This window comes from Lithobates pipiens, unplaced genomic scaffold (genome assembly GCF_037356315.1).
Source record: "Lithobates pipiens isolate NorthernLeopardFrog02 unplaced genomic scaffold, aLitPip1_a1.2 Scaffold_22, whole genome shotgun sequence".
Taxonomy (NCBI): domain Eukaryota; kingdom Metazoa; phylum Chordata; class Amphibia; order Anura; family Ranidae; genus Lithobates; species Lithobates pipiens.
Window position 1 is genome coordinate 26,482,157 of NW_027507784.1, and position 24,408 is coordinate 26,506,564.

At 42.0% G+C, this 24,408-nt stretch overlaps 1 protein-coding gene across 1 annotated transcript; it reads left to right on the forward strand.

Moving 5' to 3' along the window:
• The first annotated feature begins 1,757 nt into the window (after nucleotides 1-1,757).
• LOC143923465 (NTPase KAP family P-loop domain-containing protein 1-like) lies at nucleotides 1,758-23,866 on the forward strand. The gene is made up of 5 exons (XM_077447151.1): nucleotides 1,758-1,883; nucleotides 8,912-8,967; nucleotides 9,076-9,207; nucleotides 17,153-18,936; nucleotides 19,202-23,866. The coding sequence occupies exons 2-5, from the start codon at nucleotides 8,955-8,957 to the stop codon at nucleotides 19,520-19,522; spliced, it is 2,250 nt and encodes a 749-aa protein (XP_077303277.1). The 5' UTR covers nucleotides 1,758-1,883; nucleotides 8,912-8,954; the 3' UTR covers nucleotides 19,523-23,866.
• Nucleotides 23,867-24,408: the final 542 nt, after the last annotated feature.

A 24,408-nucleotide genomic window follows, 5' to 3' on the forward strand; every position in this document is an offset into this window, starting at 1 on the left:
TTTTACTTTTTGTTATAATAAATATCCCCCAAAAATATATAAAAAAAGCATTTTTTTCCCTCAGTTTAGGCCGATACGTATTCTTCTACATATTTTTGGTAAAAAAAATCGCAATAAGCGATTATTGATTGGTTTGCGCAAAAGTTATAGCGTTTACAAAATAGGGATTGTTTTATAGCATTTGTATTAATAATTTTTTTTTACTAGTAATGGCAGCGATCAGCAATTTTTATTATTGTGGCGGACCCATCGGACATTTTTGACACATTTTTGGGACCATTGTCATTTATACAGTAATTACTGCTATATAAATGCAGTGATTCCTGTGTAAATGACACTGGCAGTGAAGGGATTAACCAGTGGGTGGCAGTGTAGGGGTTAAGTGTTCCTAGGGGTGTGTTACTAACAGTGGGGGGGGGTTGGGCTTTCATTTAGTGAACACTGATCTCTGCTCCAATCACATGGAGCAGAGATCAGCGTCACTAGTTGCTAGGCAGAATGGAGAAATGCTGTTTACAACGGCATTTCTTCATTTGGCCGCTCCGTTAGACGATCGCGGGGATGCCCGCGGCGATCGAGTCCACGGGTCCCGCGACCAGACTCACGGAGGTCCAGACCAGCGCGGGAGCGCGCTCCCGATGGCAGGGCGGCAAATTTAAAGGGACGTAAATGTACACCCATTTGCCTGCCTGTGCCATTCTGTCGACGTACATCGTCGTGCGCTGGTCGGCAAGTGGTTAATTGGTTTGCGCAAAAGTTATAGTGTCTACAAAATATGGGATAGTTTTATGCCATTTTATTAATATATATATATATTTTTTTTTTAACTAGTAATGGCAGCGATTAGCGATTGTTATCGTAACTGTGACATTATGGCGGACACATCGGACACTTTTGGTGCTATTTTGAGACCATTAAGATTTATACAACGATCAGTGCGATTAAAAATGCATTGATTATTGTGTAAATGTGACTGGTAGTGAAGGGGTTAACCAGGAGGTTAAGCTGCATGGGTTAAGTGTGTCCTAGGGATGTGTTCTAATTGAGGGGGGGAGGGGGCTGTGTGTGACACATTACTGATCACCGCTCCCGATTACAGAGCTGTGATCAGTGACAGTGTCACTAGGCAGAACGGGGAAATGCTTGTTTACATCAGCATCTCCCTGTGAGACATTTCCCGATCTCTGCAGCCGCACATCGGGGCAATGTCTCGCTGCCTGTGATTAGCGCAGCGCTGCGCCGACTTCCTGGCGGGCTCAGCACGTGTTCCATGTGAACACGCCTGAGCTCATCCTTAATGGTTGGCTTCCCTAGTGGCCCCCAGGTATTATTATTATTATTATTATTATACAGGTTTTATATAGTGCCAACAGTTTGCGCAGCGCTTTACAACATGAGGGCAGACATTACAGTTACATTACAATTTGGTACAAGAGGAATCAGAGGGCCCTGTGCGTTAGAGCTTACAATCTAAAAATATGAGATAGGTATACGTGTATCGTACCAAGCTGGTCACTATACAATACAGATACCTGGAAATCTATTTTAACGCTTTCAGCTTGGGAGGGCCCCACTGTACGGGTAGTGATTGCGTCATTCCTGGAGTTTAGCTTTAACAGATTTTACACGTTTATATTGTACATTGTATAATCTGTTCATCGTTTACTTACACGGGAGTGTGAATGGCGTCTGAATAGGTAGGTGTGTACTTCCTCCTAAATCTTTTTATAAGGGTAAGGTCTGAGACAAAGTCATCCTAACTTCAGAGTAAGTTGTACTGAAGTCTGTATATTATCCCATAATCCACCGACAACACAGGCATGGAATGAGCTCCTCGTATATGGAAAAAAGCCTACTAGGTCCACCCAAGAAATTTGTATCTGGTGAGTAGAAAAAGGTGACCTGGTCACCTAACACATGAGATTGTGTGATTACTAGAGAAAAATGATTCAATGGTGAGAGTTCCGATGCTGTGTTAGGCTCCATTCATATGGGGGTGCGATTCGTTTGCCGCTTTTAGAAGCGGCTGGACATGGCTCTCTGGACGCAGCGGCATTCTGTGCCACCAAGACCGAGTTACAATATACAATTAATGGTATGTTGGTTGATTAGCTCCAAAGAGTGGACGCCAACAAGTATTATTAGTGGAACACCAAAACATGAAGCTTAGAGCAGCGGAAATAAACTCCTGTCCTCAGGGCCCATTAATGCCGGCTATACACGGTTCGAAATTTCGAAAGAATTTTCTTTCAAAAATCGTATTTAAGAATTTTTTTTTGTACGAATTTCACACCATTAGTGGGCTGCGGCAACAGCCGATTTTCGTAGTGGAGATCTAATTTTGAGGAGTCGGACATGTTGGAAATTTTTTGAAAAAACAAATGATTTTCTAAAAAAATGATGGGAGAATCGTACAAGAAATGTAATAAGAAAAAGAAAATTAATGCCGGCCATACACGGTTCGAATTTCGAAAGAATTTTCTTTCGAAAATCTTATCTAAGAATTTTCGTACAAATTTCGCACCATTAGTGGAGCTGCGGCAACAGCCGATTTTCATGCGGAAATCAAATTTGAGGACTCAGACATGTTGGAAATTTTTATGAAAAACTAACAATTTTCTAATCAATGATGGGAGAATAGTGCGAGAAATGTAATAAGAAAAAGAAAATTAATGCCGGCCATACACGGTTCGAATTTCGAAAGAATTTTCTTTCGAAAATCGTATCTAAGAATTTTCGTATGAATTTTGCTTCATTAGTGGGGCTGCGGCAACAGCCGATTTTCGTAGTGGAAATCTAATTTTGAGCTGTCGGACATGTTGGAAATTTTTTGAAAAACAAATGATTTTCTAATCAATGATGGGAGAATCGTACAAGAAATGTAATAAGAAAAAGAAAATGAATGCCGGCCATACACGGTTCGAATTTTGAAAGAATTTTCTTTCGAAAATCTTATCTAAGAATTTTCATACAAATTTCGCACCATTAGTGGAGCTGCAGCAACAGCCGATTTTCATGCGGAAATCAAATTTGAGGACTCGGACATGTTGGAAATTTTTATGAAAAACTAACGATTTTCTAATCAATAATGGGAGAATAGTGCGAGAAATGTAATAAGAAAAAGAAAATTAATGCCGACCATACACGGTTCGAATTTCGAAAGAATTTTCTTTCGAAAATCGTATCTAAGAATTTTCGTATGAATTTTGCTTCATTAGTGGGGCTGCGGCAACAGCCGATTTTCGTGCGGAAATCAAACTTGAGGACTCGGACATGTTGGAAATTTTTATGAAAAACGAACGATTTTCTAATCAATGATGGGAGAATAGTGCGAGAAATGTAATAAGAAAAAGAAAATTAATGCCGGCCATACACGGTTCGAATTTCGAAAGAATTTTCTTTCGAAAATCGTATCTAAGAATTTTCGTATGAATTTTGCTTCATTAGTGGGGCTGCGGCAACAGCCGATTTTCGTGCGGAAATCAAACTTGAGGACTCGGACATGTTGGAAATTTTTATGAAAAACTAACGATTTTCTAATCAATGATGGGAGAATAGTGCGAGAAATGTAATAAGAAAAAGAAAATTAATGCCGGCCATACACGGTTCGAATTTCGAAAGAATTTTCTTTCGAAAATCTTATCTAAGAATTTTCGTACAAATTTCGCACCATTAGTGGAGCTGCAGCAACAGCCGATTTTCATGCGGAAATCAAATTTGAGGACTCGGACATGTTGGAAATTTTTATGAAAAACTAACGATTTTCTAATCAATGATGGGAGAATAGTGCGAGAAATGTAATAAGAAAAAGAAAATAAATTGCCGGCCATACACTGTTCGAAATTTCGAAAAATAATTTTCTTTCGAAAATCGTATCTAAGAATTTTTGTATTAATTTCGCACCATTAGTGGAGCTGCGACAACAGCCGATTTTCGTAGTGGAAATCTAATTTTGAGGAATCGGACATGTTGGAAATTTTTATGAAAAACAAACGATTTTCTAATCAATGATGGGAGAAATGTAATAAGAAAAAGAAAATTTACAGAGAGAAAAGAACATTCCCGGCTAAGAAAATTATTTTCTGTAGCAACATGAGGTGAAATTGAAGGTTCGGTTGGCCGAATTTCGAAAATCAATGGTGGTGCCATCGGATCACAAAAAAAAAAAACTAACTGTCTGATTTTGAAAAGAAAATTAGTTTGAAATTCGACCGTGTATGGCCTGCACAAGTTGCAATATACAATTAATGGTATGTTGGTTAATTAGCTCCAAAGAGTGGACGCCAACAAGTATTATTAGTGGAACACCAAAACATGTAGCTTAGAGCAGGCGGTTATCAACTCCTGTCCTCAGGGCCCACTAATGCCGGCCATACACGGTTCAAAATTTCGAAAGATTTTTCTTTCAAAAATTGTATCTAAGAATTTCGTAGCGGAAATCAAATTTTGAGGAGTCGGACATGTTGGAATTTTTTTTAAAAAACTAACGATTTTCTAATCAATGATGGGAGAATCGTGCGAGAAATGTAATAAGAAAAAGAAAATTTACAGAGAGAAAAGAAGATTCCCGGCCAAGAAAATTGTTTTCTGTAGCAACATGAGGTGAAATTGAAAGTTCGGTTGGCCGAAATTTCGAAAATCAATGGTGGCGCCATCGGATCACAAAATAAAAAAACTAACTGTCTGATTTTGAAAAGAAAATTAGTTTGAAATTCGACCGTGTATGGCCTGCACAAGTTGCAATATACAATTAATGGTATGTTGGTTGATTAGCTCCAAAGGGTGGACACACCAACAAGTATTATTAATGGAACACCAAAACATGAAGCTTAGAGCAGGCGGTCATCAACTCCTGTCCTCAGGGCCCACTAATGCCGACCATGCACGGTTCGAAATTTAGAAAAATAATTTTCTTTCGAAAATTGTATCTAAGAATTTCCGTACGAATTTCACACCATCAGTATGCATGCAGCAACAGCCGATCTTTGTAGCCGAAATCAAATTTGGAGTCGGACATGTTGGAAATTTTTTGAAAAACAAACGATTTTCTAATCAATGATGCAAGAATCGTGCGAGAATTGTAATAAGAAAAAGAAAACTAATGCCAGCCATACACGGTTCGAATTTCGAAAGAATTTTCTTTCGAAAATCTTATCTAAGAATTTTCGTACAAATTTCGCACCATTAGTGGAGCTGCAGCAACAGCCGATTTTCATGCGGAAATCAAATTTGAGGACTCGGACATGTTGGAAATTTTTATGAAAAACTAACGATTTTCTAATCAATGATGGGAGATAGTGCGAGAAATGTAATAAGAAAAAGAAAATTAATGCCGGCCATACACGGTTCGAATTTCGAAAGAATTTTCTTTCGAAAATCGTATCTAAGAATTTTCGTATGAATTTTGCTTCATTAGTGGGGCTGCGGCAACAGCCAATTTTCGTGCGGAAATCAAACTTGAGGACTCGGACATGTTGGAAATTTTTATGAAAAACTAACGATTTTCTAATCAATGATGGGAGAATAGTGCGAGAAATGTAATAAGAAAAAGAAAATTAATGCCGGCCATACACTGTTCGAATTTCGAAAAATAATTTTCTTTCGAAAATTGTATCTAAGAATTTTTGTATTAATTTTGCACCATTAGTGGAGCTGCGGCAACAGCCAATTTTCGTAGTGGAAATCTAATTTTGAGGAATCGGACATGTTGGAAATTTTTATGAAAAACAAACGATTTTCTAATCAATGATGGGAGAATCGTGCGAGAAATGTAATAAGAAAAAGAAAATTTACAGAGAGAAAAGAAGATTCCCGGGCCAAGAAAATTATTTTCTGTAGCAACATGAGGTGAAATTGAAGGTTCGGTTGGCCGAATTTCGAAAATCAATGGTGGTGCCATCGGATCACAAAAAAAAAAAAACTAACTGTCTGATTTTGAAAAGAAAATTAGTTTGAAATTCGACCGTGTATGGCCTGCACAAGTTACAATATACAATTAATGGTATGTTGGTTAATTAGCTCCAAAGGGTGGACGCCAACAAGTATTATTAGTGGAACACCAAAACATGTAGCTTAGAGCAGGCGGTTATCAACTCCTGTCCTCAGGGCCCACTAATGCCGGCCATACACGGTTCAAAACTTTGAAAGAATTTTCTATTGAAAATTGTATCTAAGAATTTCGTAGCGGAAATCAAATTTTGAGGAGTCGGACATGTTGGAATTTTTTTTTAAAACTAGCGATTTTCTAATCAATGATGGGAGAATCGTGCGAGAAATGTAATAAGAAAAAGAAAATTTACAGAGAGAAAAGAAGATTCCCGGCCAAGAAAAAAATTTTCTGTAGCAACATGAGGTGAAATTAAAGGCTTGGTCGTCCGAATTTCCAAAATCAATGGTGGCGCCATCGGATCACAAAAAAAAAAAATGAACTTTCTGATTTTGAAAAGAAAATTTGTTTGAAATTCGACCCATGTAAGGCCTGCATAACAGGCCAGGTTTTATGTATTACCTTGGGGGGGAGATGCAGACTAGAACACTGCAATCACTGAGCAGCAAATGAGATCACCTGTGATGTATTTCACTTATCTTGCAAACCTGGCCTGCTAGTGGGTCCTCAGGAAAGGGTTGATGACCACTGGCTTAGGGCCGGTTCACACAGGGGGCGACACGAGGCGACACGTCTTGCCGTGCCGCGACCTGACAAGTCGCCCCGTTCTGTACAATGGAACCGTTCTAAGAGGAGCGACTCGAGTCGCCCCGACTCAGAAAAAAGGTTCCTGTACTACTTTTGGGCGACCTCGGGGCGACTTGCATTGACTTCTATACAGAAGTCATTTGCAAGTCGCCGCTGAGGTCGCGGCAGGTCGCGGCGAGGCAAGTCGTGTCGCCTCGTATTGCCCCCTGTGTGAACCGGCCCTTAGAGTATACTCACAAAATAGATTGCTAACATAAAGTTATTGGAGGGTGCCAAGGGTAGGACATTATCGCACCCAACCAAAGAAAAGCTGAAATAATGAAAAGGGCATATACTTTTTTTTTTTTTTATAAAAAACTTTTTTGATACTATCTTGTTTTTTGGCACCACTAAAATCCCACTAAAGACCTTCCTGTATATATATATATATATTTTTTTTTTTTTTTCTATACAGGGATGTTGGTGCCTTTTCAAGTTCATCACTAGCCCACACTACCATTTTTATTTTCATTGGGTGGTACTGCCCGCTGCACACAGCAGGGGGATCATTTTTCCATGCCAGATCCAAAGCATTGCGGCTGCAGCATTTTATCAGCCCCAGGGTGCTGGTGAAAAATTTGCAGCTTAACCATGTGTTTTTTTATCTCTTCCCCTCAATCCCAAGTGTAAGAATAACCTTCAAATGGTGCTTTTTTTTTTCTTTTCTTTTTTACATCTTGTTTATAAGCGGGGCTTTTAGGCCCTTTTGGATTTTTAAAGAGCGTGTCTCCATGTATGGTGATTGTTTATATCTATTTATAGAAATGACGACAAATAGGAGGAAGCGTTTTAATAACAGATATTGTGGCAGGCTGGATTTTGGCACAGTTTTCCCACTAGATGGCGTGCTGTGAAACTAAGCAAATTGCATTTGTTTTGTGTATTCATTTTTTTTTTTTTTTGCTACTTTTATTTTATTTTTTATTTTATTTTTGTTTTTGTTTTTTTGTTTATTTATTTATTTATTTATTTATTTATTTATTGTGGTGTAGCACCATATGCGTTAAAAGTTGTCTATTTTCCACAGTGAAGGAATGTTTTATTTATTTATTTTTTTGGGTAGTAGAAAAATACCATATTATGGCCACTAGATGGAGGTGAGGAGCATCACACAAATATATATTTGTAACATGAGAAAATGTAAAAATTTTAGAGATTGCTGGAATGTGTTTTTTTTTTTTTTTTTTTTTTTAATGGACTTGCATATAAATATATTTAATATAATATATTTAATATAATAAATGTAATAAATACAAAGTATATCTTTGTAAAAATAAAACAAAAAACAAACTCAGGTGTGCATAGAAGAAGGACCATGGAAGAAGACCATTGACTTGTGGTTTTACCATTCCCTGACTACCAACCTAATACCTACCATACAGATGGGGGGGGGGGGGGGGTGCTGTTCGCACCACGCTGAAGCTATGATGCTTTGTGTCACAAATTTATTGCAGGATGTCAAGTTTAGAGGTTGATTTAGTTAGTAAAGCAGAAAAACATTCAGGAAAACAAAGCAAAGAAATTTCAAATGGAAGTGGGTCATTAATTATTATTATTATTATTATTATTATTATTATTATTCGGGTATTATATAACATAACCCAGTTTATGTTCCTTTTTTAATTTGCTTTGGAAAGTTGTGTGTGCACATGCAGTTCTTTAGACTTGTGTATATTTTTACCAAGATTTTTTTTGATACAACTCCCAGTGTATACACATACAAACAATCCCTCCTGTCCAATATGTATTTCCTATGAACGTCAGCACCAACTAGTGGTCATGGTGCAGTATTTTCCTGAAATAGCCCATTCAGAAAGTTGTTTTTTTTTTTTTTTTTATCCAGAACCGTTCAGGAAATTCTAGCATGATGGCCACTAGATGGAGCTGATGATCATAAGACATTAACTATGGGGATTATTTGGGAGGACTGTGCAAATGCTCGAGACAATCAAACAACATTTTTTAGTGTAAATACATTTTATATATATATATATATATATATATATATATATATATATATATATATATATATATATTATATTTCTCTTTTTTTGGGGGGGGATTGGGAGAATGTTAGAGGATGGAGGAGATAGAAGAGTACTAGGCTACTTGCCATGAACTTTGGTCTTGCTATAATTGTCCGGTCATAATAACAGAAAGGTTTTCTGGTTTTCACAGGTAGGAGGATCTCTGGTGAAGCTGGACATTACTAGGTGATGATATGGTGTGCCCTAGTAAGTAATGTATAACGTTCTTGGGATATGTTTACCTTTCTGTCTCCCTGACTGCCACTTTCCATTCCTTATATTTATTTACTGTGTTTTTTTTTTTTTTTTTTTAAGGATTTAAAACCAAGGACGATGTCTACTGCTATTCTCTGGCCAAGGCACTATACTATGTGGTTTCTCCGGTGACAGTGGGGTTTTATTCTCCATGGGGTAGATGCACGGACCTTCTACTCAACAAGATTGAAAGTAAGTATCAGAACAATTTAGGAACATTTTTTATTCAACCTATTTTATTCAGAAAGGTCCCATGTACATCTCTCAGTTGTCCCGTTATGGAGGACTATAAAGAGCCTGTTGACCACTTAAGGACCGAGCCTCTTTTTGAGATTTGTTGTTTACAAGTTAACTTTTTTTTTTTGCCAGAAAATTTCTTAGAACCCCCAAACATTATGCTTTTTTTTTTTTTTTCTAACACCCAAGACAATAAAATGGCGGTCGCTGCACTTTCTGTCACACCGTATTTACGCAGCGGTCTGACAATACACTTTTTTTTTTCAATGAAATAAAATTGATACACAACATGTCACGCTTCAAAATTGCGCACGCTCGTGGAATGGAGACAACGTTTTACCCTTAAAAATCTTCATAGGCGATGTTTAAAAAAAATCTACAGGTTGCACTTTTTAAGTTACAGAGGAGGTCCAGGTCAAGAATTAGTGTTCTCGCTCTACTGATCGCGGCGATACCTCACATGTGTGGTTTGAACACCGTTTTCATATGCGGGCGCTACTCTCGTATGCGTTCACTTCTGCACACAAGTTCGGTGGAATGGGGTGCTTTTAAACATTTTATTTATTTTACCTTTTTATTTATTTTTTTAAACTGTTCTTTAACCACCTCAATACAGTGCAGTTACACCCCCTTCCTGACCAGACCAATTTTCAGCTTTCAGCGCTCTCAAAGTTTGAATGACAATTACTCAGTCACCCAATACTGTATCCATATGAAACTTGCGTCCTTTTTCCACACAAATAGAGCTTTCTTTTAGTGGTATTTAATCACTAGTAGGTTTTTTTTTTTTTGTGCTATAAATAAAATAAAACGTAAATTTTGTGAAAAAAATGCCTTTTTCCTTGTTTCTGTCATAAATTTTTGCTAATTAGTAATTTTTCTTCATAAATTTTGGCCAAAATTTATACTGCTACATATCTTTGGTAAAAATAACCCACATTAGTGTAAATTATTTGGTCTTTGTGAAAGTTATAGAGTCTACAAACTATGGTGTCAATCACTGAAAATTGATCACTTCTGATCAGGCCTTCAGTACATCAGGTGTACCTCATTTCTTGAGACACTAACAAGTCAGGAAAGTACAAATACCCCCCAAATGACCCCTTTTTACAAAGTAGACATTCCAAGGTATTAAGTAAGTAGCATGGTGAGTTTTTTTAAGTTGTCATTTTTTCCCACAATTCTTTGCAAAATGAAGATTTTTTTTTATTATTATTATTTTTTACAAAATTGTCATATTATCAGGTTATTTCTCACACACAGCATATGCATACAACAAATTACACCCCAAAATACATTCTGCTGCTCTTCCCGAGTACGGCGATACCACATGTGTGAGACTTTTACACAGCCTGGCCATATACAGAGCACCAACATTGATGTAGTACCTTCAGACGTTCTACGAGCAAAAATGACGCATCTCATTTCTCAACCACCTATTACACTTTTGAAGTCCCTGGAGTACCAGGACAATGGAATTTCCCATAAAATGACCCCATTTTGGAAAGCAAACACCCCATCGTATAATCTGTGAGGCATAATGAGTCTTTTGAATGGTTCATTTTTTTCCAGAAGTTTTTGGAATATGTGGAAAAAAATTAAAACGCATTTTTTTTTACACAAAATTGTCAATTTATAAAGATATTTCTAACACATAGCATGTATATAGCAAAAATGACACCCCAAAATACATTTTGCTACTCCTCCCGAGTATGGCGATACCACATGTGTAGGACTTTTACACAGCCTGGCCACATAGAGAGGCCGAACATTGAAGTAGTACGTTCAGGCGTAGACACATCTCATTTGACACATCTCATTTCATTCCTACCTAACATACTTTTGAAGGTCCTGGACCACCAGGACAGTGCAATAACCCACAAAATGACACCATTTTGGAAAGCAAACACCCCAACGTATATTCTATGAGATATGGGCTGCAAATAGGTACTTGGGTACTCTGATGGGCTGGAGATAGGTACTCGGGTACTCTGATGGCCTGGTGACAGGTACTCGGGTACTCTGATGGCCTGGTGACAGGTACTCGGGTACTCTGATGGCCTGGTGACAGGTACTCGGGTACTCTGATGGCCTGGTGACAGGTACTCGGGTACTCTGATGGCCTGGTGACAGGTACTCGGGTACTCTGATGGCCCGGTGACAGGTACTCGGGTACTCTGATGGCCTGGTGACAGGTACTCGGGTACTCTGATGGCCTGGTGACAGGTACTCGGGTACTCTGATGGCCTGGTGACAGGTACTCGGGTACTCTGATGGCCTGGTGACAAGTACTCTGATGGTTTGGTGACTGGTATTTGGGTACTCTGAAGGGCGGTGACAGGTACTCATATGGACTGTGACAGGTACTCGGGTACTCAGATGAACTGTGACAGGTACTCGGGTACTCAGATGAACTGTGACAGGGACTCGGGTACTCGGATGGACTGTGACAGGTACTCAGGTACTCAGATGGACTGGAACAGGTATTCGGGTACTCAGATGGGCTGTGACAGGTACTCGGGTACTCGGATGGACTGTGACAGGTACTCAGGTACTCAGATGGACTGGAACAGGTATTCGGGTACTCAGATGAACTGTGACAGGTACTCGGGTACTCAGATTAACTGTGACAGGGACTCGGGTACTCGGATGGACTGTGACAGGTACTCAGGTACTCAGATGGACTGGAACAAGTATTCGGGTACTCAGATGGGCTGTGACAGGTACTCGGTACCCTGATGGACTGTGACAGGTACTCGGTACTCTAATGGACTGTGACAGGTACTCGGGTACCCTGATGGATTGTGGCAGGTACTCGGGTACTCAGATGGGCTGTGACAGATACTCGGGTACCCTGATGGACTGTGACAGGTACTCGGGTACTCTGATGTGCCGTGACAGGTACTCGGGTACTCTGATGTGCCGTGACAGGTACTCGGGTACTCTGATGTGCCGTGACAGGTACTCGGGTACTCTGATCAACTGTGACAGGTACTCGGGTACTCTGATCCACTGTGACAGGTACTCGGGTACTCTGATGTGCCGTGACAGGTACTCGGGTACTCTGATGTGCCGTGACAGGTACTCGGGTACTCTGATGTGCCGTGACAGGTACTCGGGTACTCTGATGTGCCGTGACAGGTACTCGGGTACTCTGATCAACTGTGACAGGTACTCGGGTACTCTGATGTGCCGTGACAGGTACTCGGGTACTCTGATGTGCCGTGACAGGTACTCGGGTACTCTGATGTGCCGTGACAGGTACTCGGGTACTCTGATGTGCCGTGACAGGTACTCGGTACTCTGATGTGCCGGGACAGGTACTTGGGTACTCTGATGGGCTGGGACAGGTACTCGGGTACTCTGATGGGCTGGGACAGGTACTCAAATACTCTGATGGACTGTGACAGGTACTCTGATGGACTGTGATTGACAGGTACTATGAGGGGTGGTGACAGGTCCTCTTTATTGGGGGGGGGCAGACAGGCAATCAGTGTGATTGGTGTACACTGTAGGTGGTAACGAGATGTTACCGCAATCTCCTCCTCACACACGATCGGTGTGTGAGGAGGAGAACAACCCGGTAACATCTCGTTACCATGGTTTGTTTACATTTTAGTGATCGGCTGTGAAAGGATCACAGCCGATCATGTGGGTAAACAGCCGGCCAATGGCTGTTTACCAGTGTCGGTGACGAGCAGTGTTCCCGGGGAACACGCCGCCGCCGACGTGATCGCGCGCATGCGGCGTGCACAGTCTGGGTTTGACATCTGTGATCGGCCGTGACTTCATCACGGCCGATCACGTGGTAAACAGCCATAACCAATGGATGTTCACCCCCTTCGGTGGCAAGCGGTGTCTCCGTGACACGCCGCCACCGAAGAAACAGGGATGCGTGCGCACAATCGCGTGCATTCCCTGTTTAAACGGGAGGCCGTCATATGACAGCCTCCCGCCACAATAGGTGCGCTGCCTGGCCGTCATTTGATGGCCGGCGGTCAGCATCTAGTTAAAAAAAAAAATTGTGTCACTTTTATTCCTATTACAAGGAATGTAAGCATGACAGGACCTCTTAAAAATGAGATCTGGGGCCAAAAAGACCTCAGAAAAAAAAAAAATTACCCTTTTTGACATCACTTCTGCCCAGCAATGGTATGGAGACGGTTGGGGGCCATCTTCCTCTCACTCGTCTCCATACCCAGCATAGAAGAACATCTGATCGCCACATCCGGCGGCTCCAGTAAGCGATCAAAGTGATCTCGTGGCGAATGCGCCGCAGGATCCACTATTATCGGAAAGCAGACCACTGGCCGAAAAAGAGGATACAGGGGTTATGGTAGCTGGCTGCTGCCATAACAATGATATTCCTCTTCAAACTTAGGACGTATATCGGTGTGCGGCGGTCCAGAAGTGGTTGAAATGATTATGAATAAAATGTGGGTGGTTCTGTGTGAATTGAAAGCATAGCAGAATGGGCAACTGCAGGCAGTATATAAAAGTTAACTAAACCATATCCCAGAAACACTGTAAGTATTGGCGTAACAAAATGTGGCCATATAGCTGCTATGGGACCTGAGGGTGGGAAGGGGGCCCCATTATAGAGTTTGATGAGGCAACATGGTATTTCAGTGTGCATATATAAATAACACAGATCCAGTGTTATGTCATTACCCCGATCCACTGAAGTCAGATATATGCATCAGATTGTATTTCATACTGTCCCTAGTCTCAGATCTCGCCCCCCGCCACCCCCCCCCCAAACCCCCCCCCCCCCCCAGTTGTGAGTAGATTTATTGCTATCAGGAATTCTGGCCACCTTGTGTGTCAGGAGTGTGTAATACTCATGTTCCTCATTCCAGCATCCTGGTTTGGGCTGTGGCATTCTCCTTGCCTGTGTATCCACCTGCAAGGTGATTGATGTGGCCCTTCTCTGGGTGGAGACCAAACCTGATTTAAGCCAGCCAAGCCTGCGGTCTCATGCTTGTGATATTGCATTTGTAACACATGCTCCAAGCTCTCTGTTTTTTTGCCTGCTTTTTGACTACAGATTGACCCTGACTATTCTGAACCTTGCCTGCCTAGTACCTGGACTTTTATTGAACCTATCTGCATGTCTGCCAATGGCAAGTACCCATTTTCTTTGCTCAGTTCACGCCTGCCCCAATGTGGTGGCCAGGCACGATAGCATTGTACATAAGTCCTGGGGGCAGGACTTATACACACGTACTAGTAGACTTCCCTTATGGGAAAGGGGGCTGCTATAGGTGAAGAACATAGAAGCTAGCTATAGTGTCTGACCACCTGCATTGGGGGTAAGCATGACACTGACCCTAAAAAAGTCCCAGTGTGTCGCAGCTAAAAACTGATAAGATGTTGGAGGTTTGTAATTTGCAAAAAAAAAAGCCACAGTTTAAAGTTTGTATCAGGGAGAGTTACAGAGAAATTGTGCAAAGGAGAACTAACAACTGTGTAATAATATAACATTTAAATAATAATAATAATATATACTTTATGTACTTTTTCATTTCTTTTTCAGCACTTGAAGGTTAAAATGATATTAAATTCTCATGTTCTTTTAAGCAATTTCAGCAGCTGCTTTCTTTAATCCTTGACTATATTTAAGGTTAAAGTGGTTGTAAACCCTTACAAATCACTTTGACCTACAGGTAAGCCTAGATTAAGGCTTACCTGTAGGTCCAAGAAATATCTACTAAACCTATATGGTTTAGGAGATATTTGCCCGAAAACAGGCACCGCTGTCTACGGTGCATGCACCGTAGACAGCGGCGCGCAGGCGCACTGAGTGCGGCATTCTCAACGACGGAGCTGCCGCGCGTGTCGGCTCCCGTGCGCATGCGCGGGAGTGACGTCATCGTACCTTCGCCGAATGACAGCGGCGGAGCTGCGAGACCCCACCAAGAAGATGGATGCGGCGGACTACAGGGGACAGCGGCGACTTCGCTGGCTCCTGTGTCAGGTAAGTGACACATAATGGACTACTATGCGATGAGATGCGATGCATAGTAGTCCATTATGCTTTGCCTTTGCAGGGAATGAAAGAGGAAGTAAACTCATCAGGGTTTACTTCCTCTTTAAGTTGGTGCCATGACCACAGCCCATGTTCCCTTTTTTAGTCCCCCTTTCTCCTGCAGTATCCTATGGAGATACCCTTGCACGGAGCCACTGATGGGGGGGGACCACCAGTCCTCCTGTAGGGGGCCCAGACAGCAGGAGAATCGGTGGATCAGAGAATGAAGAATGACAGCATCTCTCATCCAGCAAAAGCCAGTTTCTCCCCCTCTCCATCCCGCCGGCTTTCAGCTGCTAGGGGAGAGACACAGAGGGCCCGAATATAGGGGGTGCTGGGGTGGGTTTTTGTGCCCACCCACATTTCAGTTCTGCCATCATGGCTGTCCGCTGCTGAGCTCCTTCCCGATCCCCCCCACCGCCTCCAGCACTTACAGCCAGGACGAGGAGATGGCAGACTGGAGGCCGGAGCGGTGAGAGATGAAGAGCCAGGAGGAGGTGTGTTGTGCTCTCACCTCCTGTCGGAAGAGCACTAGTCTATACAATACAGGAGACCGGATCTCTACTACTGTAGATCACATTGCACTGTACACACACACACACCACCCCCTATCTCCTCCATGGGCTGCTCACCTCCCAGCAGCAGCAAATGTGGATAGTGGGCAGTATGTGTGTACAGTGCAATGCAATCTACAGTAATAGCGAGAGTGGGTAGGGAGGAAGAATGTGTGCTGGGAAGGGTCATTTATGGGGTGTTATGCTAGGAGGAGGGGTTTGTGGAAAATGTTTTTTGAAGAAAGAAGATTTGTGCTGGGAGGGGAGATGGGGGATTTTGTACCAGGAGGGGGGATTTGGGCTAATAGGAATGATTAGGGGGGGGGGTTTGTGCTGGCAGGGGGGGTTTGGGGGGGAGAAGATTTGTGCTAGGATAGAAAGTTTGAGAAGAAAGAGGACATGTGGCGTGATTCTTTTTTGGGGTGAGGGAGATTTGTGTGCTAGGAAGAGGATTTTTATTTAGAAATGTTTGCGTGGGGGGGGGGGGAGAGGCATGATTTTTAACAACGGCCCTGCCCTTACTTGCAGGAACTAGAGTTGTATCTCCCTACACATCCCATAGCCTAGGCTGGAAAGGCACTTCCCTGCTCCCGTTGCTGGATCGTAAGGGGGCTCAGGTAAATATTGGGGGGGGGGGCTAGGGGAGGCTTGCTGTGCACAGAAGTCTTTTACCTTCATGCAAAGAATACGTGAAGGTAAAAAAACCTTGTGCCTTTACCCCCACTTTAAAGGAAAATGTGCAATATGTCGACTGCCATTGCCGTCCTCTTTGTAAAATGCTAGTGGCCTGGCTATCATGACAGTTTTATAGCCTCAACTTTTATAGTAACCAGCCCAGAGGAATTATGCAACTCTGGTGCTGAGTTGCTCACTCACCCTCCGTGTAGTCATATTTCTCCCAAACCTTACCTCGGCACGGATCCTACCTGGCAATAAAGGCATCTTCTCTTCCCCATCTTTCCCATCTCTGGTCAAGTGATTAAGTAATATCTCCCATGACAGGGGTAAGCAGAAAATGGGACAGTTGGACCTCATTCATAGTGGTTGCTCTCCTCTCCATGCTCAATGCTCAATTCTGGCCACATTAGGCTGCAGCTACTGGAGGAAAGAGAGTGTAGTATCCCCATCCAGCAGTTATCATGGCCCTTGCTCTGCCTGATAAGAGTGATGCTGCCATCACAATGTAAGCAAGTTCCCAGCATGCTCCCCACATAAAAACACTGCGTCTGGGCCAGTCCCACCTGCCCCACCTTGTCCCAAACTAAATGCATATTAAGCTCTATTTACTTATACTTCATTCTCATGGTTTGGTTTGCAGCATATCTATGTTTGGAATCATTGAAGAAAGAACAGGATGAAGTTACAAGGACCAGGCAGAGAATAAGGAAATGCAATGGAAAAGATCTCATCAAGCTCATCTTCCTTATGATATTTTACCATCCCGTCATAACAGAAAAGCACAAAGAACGAGAGAACATACATTTCATCTTCATCCGTTTCAGTGCATGGGAATATGCAGGCAGTGACCACCTCTGGGCTGGTCTCGTTACCACCCTCTGTGATGATATTGAGAACCACTTCGGACTGATTCCCATAAGTGTCTATCGAGCTGTAAGCAGGAAAACGAAAATTATTGATGCACCACTCAAACAAGAATGGGTTAGTAAGAAGTTCTTATGTCTCCCGCTCTGGACTGTTACCATTTTGGTCATCTTGATTGATATCGGTGTTGGTGCTTTGTTTATTGTATATGGCTTTCCATTAGGTGACCCAATTGGAAATATGTTGGCTATTGCTGAAAGTGTTGGGGCAGCTGTCATTGGCATATCTGCAGTAGGGATATTAAGAGAGGTTATTGCGACCATTACGAACACAATTATCACCCAAAAGAGTGTGGTGCAGAAAAAGATGAACCGGACGGACATGAGTTCCCAGCTGGGCTTCATGAGTGATGTAAAACACGAGGTTCAGATCATCACCCAGTACCTCCAACTCATGGAAATCTTCCAACGGCAGAAAATTAAAGTCGTTTTAGAGATCACAAACCTGGATAGTTGCATGCCAGAAAAAGTAGTAGGAGTCTTAAATGCCATGAATATTCTACTCTCCGATCCCAGTGCCCCATTTATCTCTATTCTAGCAGTAGACCCCGGGATCATTGTGGAATGTATAGAAAGCTCACGATTGATGAAAGGCATGGCAAACAATGGTTATCAGTTCTTAAACCGTATTATAACTCTGCCTTTTTGCATTCCCAAAATGGACAGTGATGCGAAGTGTTTCTTGATGAAAAAGATAATTGAAGGACCCCGCAAGATGAAAAGAGAAACAGAAGAAGCAAATGGTACAGAAAGTTTATTAGCGGTATCAGATGAGAAAGAACAACTCCTTCAACCACAAAGTACCTATAACAATGATTTAGGAGTTCAGGACTTTCCCTTGAACGTCAGGTGCTGTGGAGAACTAGGACAACCTAGCAACTTTAGTGCAGATAATGGACCAAAGACCAAAACCTTAATACATGACACCTTCAAATACCTCTTTGATTTAAACATGGAAGGCTATATCACAGACAACGTTGTCCACATCAAAAGGATAGTAAACACTCTCACTATAATGATTAGACTCATGATCAGAAAAGTGCCAAGGACTAAGATTAGGCCTCACAAAGTAACGGAATGGGTACTTCTGGCAACTCAATGGCCCTGTCGGCTCAGCTGGATATTACAGTGCATTGAAGACGAACAACAGAAGAGGGGCCTTGATCAAACCGATGCGGCAGCAGAATCTTCTATCTATGCTCAAACATTCCTTTGGGATGTTTTTCAGAAGTCTTTGGAAGAGTTAGATGCCATAAAAACAAGTCTCACGCAACTTCTGGAGTTGGATGGAGACCCAGAGATTTTCCACAAACTATTGAATAAAAATCTTACTGTAGCAGATGCCAACGTTTTTTTGCCTTTCACTGTCAATTTGGACCAGTCTATCAAAAGACAGATGGAACTTTTACGAGGCAGTAACGGCATGTGGGAAGCCAAGAAGAGTCAGAGACTGAACATGTTGTCTTTACTGAATATGAGTGTAGATGAAGTTTGTAAAGAGGTAAGTTTATTCTGTTTTCATACTATCCTTGAATACCAATTACTGTTTATGTGCTGATTTTTAAAAATGATTCTTTCTACAAATTGCCTTATTGAACAGATCCAGTGGTGTTAGATGGAGTTAGAAAAGTTATTTTTCAAATAAGAAATACCTGCATTATTATAATACTACATGTCAAAGTAATTTTATGCTTTTCCCATGCACATCCATCCTCACGCTTCAATTTATATTTATGAACCATAACCTCTTTTTTTTTAATTTCCAGATGAGTAAACTAGGTTTCCAGGAGGAGAACCTCCAACTGTATCGACAGAAGATAAGAGACAACAACCTGAATGGCAAAGCCCTGGTCTATAGTGATAATAATGAAATAAGACATCTTTTATGTATGGGTTTAGGAGACTGGACACTCTTCAGTGTATACTTCTTAGGAGTACTTCCACCTCCTCCTGCCGCACCTATAACAGTCCCTGCTTTTGGCCAGCAAGAATCACAAACATTTGGTATTGGATCAAATGATAATATCTTAAAGCGGAGGTCCACCCTAAATTACATTCCTAGGTCTATGTGTGCCCCCCTTCCCTAAACGCTAGGTAACCCCCTTACCTTTCAGCTGTCTTCCTCAGTTTTTTTCCTATTTCAAATTTTCTGCCTCTGTGGATTGTGGAAAGGGGAGGAGCCGGTGCGGAAAGGGGCGGGGCTTCATCGGCAGGTCACTTCTTCCGGTTTGCCGCATGGGCTCCTGGGATCTTTTTTTTTTCCCAGGAGTCTGTGCTGTGCCCAGGCTCGAGATCTCGCGCGAGGAAGAGAAGGCGCTCGATATTGCGCTGACTGCGCATGCGCGAGATCTTTTATACAATGGGCGGTGCATGCTGGTCATTTAGCAGCGCACTCTCCCGGAAGAGGATGCCTGTGGGCTTCACATGCCCACAGGCAAAATGGAAACCGTCAGGAGACGGTTTTATAAAATCATTTCTGAGGAGAAAAAGGCATGCTGCTGTTTGCAGAAACACAAAAAGTAAGTGCTATCATTATTAATAATATTGATTGTCAGTATACCTAAAAAAAAAAAAACGTTAAAGACAGTGGAATCCCGCTTTAAAACAAAGCAAAATTGTCAAATAAAGATCTTTCCTAAAGCACGTGCACATACCGTATACCATATGGCCAAACATTTGTCAGAACCTGACCATTAAAACCTTTTAAGCTTGTTGGACATATCATTCCAAAACCATGGGCATTAATATAGGGATCACTACTGTCCCGTTTTCAGCTATAATCCACTTTTCTAGGAAGGCTTCCTCCAAGATTTTGGAGTATGTCTGTAGAATCTGTGTTCTTTTAGTCGGAAAAGCATTTGTGAGGTTGGGCACTGATGGTGAGCACGAAGACCAAGCTTGCAATCAGTGGTCTAAATTATCCAAAAGCATTTTAGTAGGGTTAAGGTCAGGGCTCTCTGTAGGCTACTCAAGTTTTTCCATACCAAAGTCATCAAACCTTGTCTTTATGGAGATGGCCTTGTGCACAATGGCAAGCTAATGCTGGAACAGAAAAGGGACTTCCTTAAACTGTTGCCACAGGTTTGGAAACCTCTTTATATGCTGCTTCATTAACAGTATACTTACCTGAAGACTCCTGAACCCAATTATTTCAAGGGGTGCCTACATACTTTTGGCCATATAGTGTAGCAGGTCCTACAATTCATTGCCACTGTTCTCATCCCTCGTGTTTTCTTCATGAGCATCCAGTAACACTGACAATATCTCATCAGGCATTGTGAGTGCAGTTTTATAGCTAAGACCAAGGCGCAGATGCAAATTATGACACATCCACACTTTCAAGAACGCCTCCAATATTCATAAAGTCCTCACACCGCATTTATTGTCCAAGGAGCTTTTCGAGCTCGTAAATGCAACAAGATGATGACCCGTGTGAGAAAACGCTAATGATTTCTGAATCAAGGATAGTGATGGGTTCCAAGCTATTAAAGCGGAGGTCCACCCTAAAGTGGAGCTTCTGCTCATTGGAACCCTCCCCCCCTCCGGCGCCACAATTGGCACCTTTCAGGGGGGAGGGGGGTGCAGATACCTATACAGTACAGGTATCTTCACCCACTTCCGGCATAGATATCCGCAGAATCTACGCCCCTTTCCGCAGAAACTACACCCCTTTTCGCAGGTCCCCCGCTGTCTGCTGGGAAACACACGGATCCCAGAGACAGCGGGGACCATCCTTATTGCGCAGCGCGACTCGCGCATTCGCAGTAGGAAACCCGGGAAATTAAGCCTCAAGGCTCCACTTCCTGATTCCCATACCCAAGATGGCGGCGGCAGCACCCGAGAGACGATCGAGAGATCGGCTTCGGGTGCCGACATCGCGGGTGCGCTGGGCGGGTAAGTGTCCTTATTTTAAAAGTCAGCAGCAGCTGACGGCGGAACTCCCGCTTTAAGAGCTTTGAATTGAATGCTACTTTATTATCCAAGACAGGGTTGTCCGCTCTCCCTTTTGCAATTTGCACTAGTAATTGAATCCTTAGCTGTGGCTATCCAACCCCATCCTAATACTCATGGTATATGTTGTGGATAACAAGAGCATAAATGTGCCTTGTTTGCTGACAATGTTCTCATGTACATCGCTAATCCTCAAATTACTTTACCTACCCTGCTGACCTTGTTACACCAAATCTCTCACCTCTCTGGGCTTTCCTTGAATACAAAAAAAGGCCATGTTTCTTTGCCCCCCCTCCGCGGTAATGACTTTGCAGAGTATTTGTAATTTTCAATGGGCACAAACTTCCTTTCCATATTTAGGTTTCCAATTGACCTTCGCTCTACACTCTTTACCAGTCCACCATCCACCACCCTTTTGTCGACTTCAGGAAGATCTTTGTTGTCGGGCAGATTACTTTACACCTTGGTTTGGCAGAATCAACTCTCTTAAAATTACATTTCTACCCCGGATACTTTATTATTTTAGGACCTTACCGATTGCGGTCCCAAGGGGGAGATTTACAGTGGTTACAGTCGGAAATTTTCTGCTTTATCTGGGGTAGCAAAAAACCTTGAATGAATAAATGAATGTTGTTTGTCTCGAAACTGCATGGTGGGCTTGGCCTCCCTAGTTTATAGACTTATTATCAAGCCACTCAAACAGCTCAGCTCTCCTATACAACTGCTAAGGGGTCTACACCCCTCTGGTTCTCCATTGAGGCTCTTTCTTGCCATCCTTTTGCCATTGGTTCCCTAATGTGGCTTCCTAGGAGTCTTCACCCCCCCCCCCCCTCCTATTTTGTGTCTTACCCTTCGCATTCAATAGCTGCCTGGGATGGAGTACGACATCATAAATCCCTATCATCTCCACATACCCTGCTAGCCCCCATGTTCTGAAATCCAGAGTTTTCCTAAGGACTGACTCCAACATAATTTCAATGGTGGCTTATCAAGGGGCGTTTTTAGGATAGGAGACTATCTTAGCCCTTGTACACACGGTCGGAGAATCCGTCGGAATGTGTCCTATCGGACCGTGTTGTCGGATAATCCGACTGTGTGTGGTCTGCATCGGACTGATTCCGTCGGAATATCCGTCGGACCCAATTTCCTGACCAACTGGTTCGATCGGACATACTCCGATCATGTGTAGAGAATTTTGATCGGACAAAGTGCCACGCATGCTCAGATCAAATTCCTACACCAAAGCTATTGGCTACTAGCCTGAATGTAGTCCCATCATAACGAAATTACGTCATCACGTTCTGAATGATCGGATTTTTCGACAACTTAGTCCAACCGTGTGTATGCAACAATTTCGGACAAGATCGGACGGACAAAATCCGACGGATTTGGTTGTCGAAATCTCCGACCGTGTGTACAGGGGCTTAGCGGGGGTATCAATTGTACACCTTGCAATATTTTAAGGAGACGTTACAGATGCCCTCTTATGAGATATTCAAGTATAGCCAGCTTATTGCTTTTGTACTATCTAAACTCAATTTGTTAAGTGGACCCCTTCAACTTACAAATTTTGAATTATCTTGTCAAATGAAAGGCCTCCTCCAGGGACAGGTATCTACAATGTGTGCCACTCTTATGCTACTCTTACGGATCCAACCACTAAGCTTCCTTGGGGAACAGGACTTGAATACCACTTTTTGAACTGTCTGACTGGCAAGACATTGCCTATGTTTTATCCAAGGTATCTTTTAACACAACTCTAATTGAAGCAAACTACAAAACCCTCCTACGTTGGTATTTGGTCCCAACCAGAGTTGCGAAGATGCACCCATCAGCATTTCTCCACTTGCTTTAGACACTGTGGCCAGATGGGTACGATGTATCATGTTTGGTGGCAGTGTCCTGTAGTCACTAGATTTTGGATTCAAATATTTAATCTGATGTATTCAGTGATAACATCCGTAGATCCCCGGAACCGGCGCTCTTTCAAAAATGTCCTGAGGAAGGTCCTGAAAAAGATCGGTGAAACGAATTACATCTACATTATGTTTTTTTCAGCAAGAATAACTATAGCTAAACACTGGAAGCAGTCAATGGTTCCCCTTGATTATGTGAAAAAAAAAAACGTAAATTGGATCATATTTAATGAAAGACTCATCTTTGTCCTCTGCAATTCCACCAAGAACTTTGATGCAACATGGGATCCATGGATACAATACCTATCTGTACCTTAATGAGTCTCTGGCTGGCTCTCTTTCTCCTTTTTCGTTCTTCCTTTTCCTTTCTTCTTTTTTTGATTCATTCTTTTTCTCTTTTTTTCCCCTTTTATATATTTTTCTGGGTTCTCTCTATTTGATGTAAAGATGGTTTATGCTTGACGGCCTTTTGAAGGAAACACATTTTGTATTTGCGATAACTTGAATACTTATTTGCACTATTGTTCTAAAAATGTATAAATAAATAAATAATGTACAAGTAAATTTCCTTTATAAAGTGCTATAATGCAAATCCTATACAAGGTGATTTATTTTTTTCACACAATTGCGCTAGGACCTGGGGAAGAAGAGACTTTGCTTGTACTTTTCTACTGTAAATCTGTGTGGCAGTCAGGGATAGGTTTAAAGTGGTTGTAAACCCTTTCATATACCCAGTGAATTGGCCAGCCTCAGGGTGATACAAATCCTCCTACAAAAGTTGCACTGGTTTATCTGCAGTCTTCTCTTCTGTACATCCATTCAAAGCCCAGAATTTATACAAATTGTCTAAACTTTCAGAGGCAGGGGGTGGGGATCAGATCACACACTGCACTGCGTATTTTACTGTAGGAGTAGAGAGAGGTCTCCATTGTTATGGCACCACATCCATATCAAAATTTGAAGAGAAAAAAGAGAGAAAGGGAGACCTTGAAAGGTTGCCATAAATAACCCCAAAAAAGAGAAACTAGAAAAGCTTAAAAATATATAAAACTTTTATTTTATATCATAAAAAAAGAGAGATTATAAAAATATGTACATATTGCAAG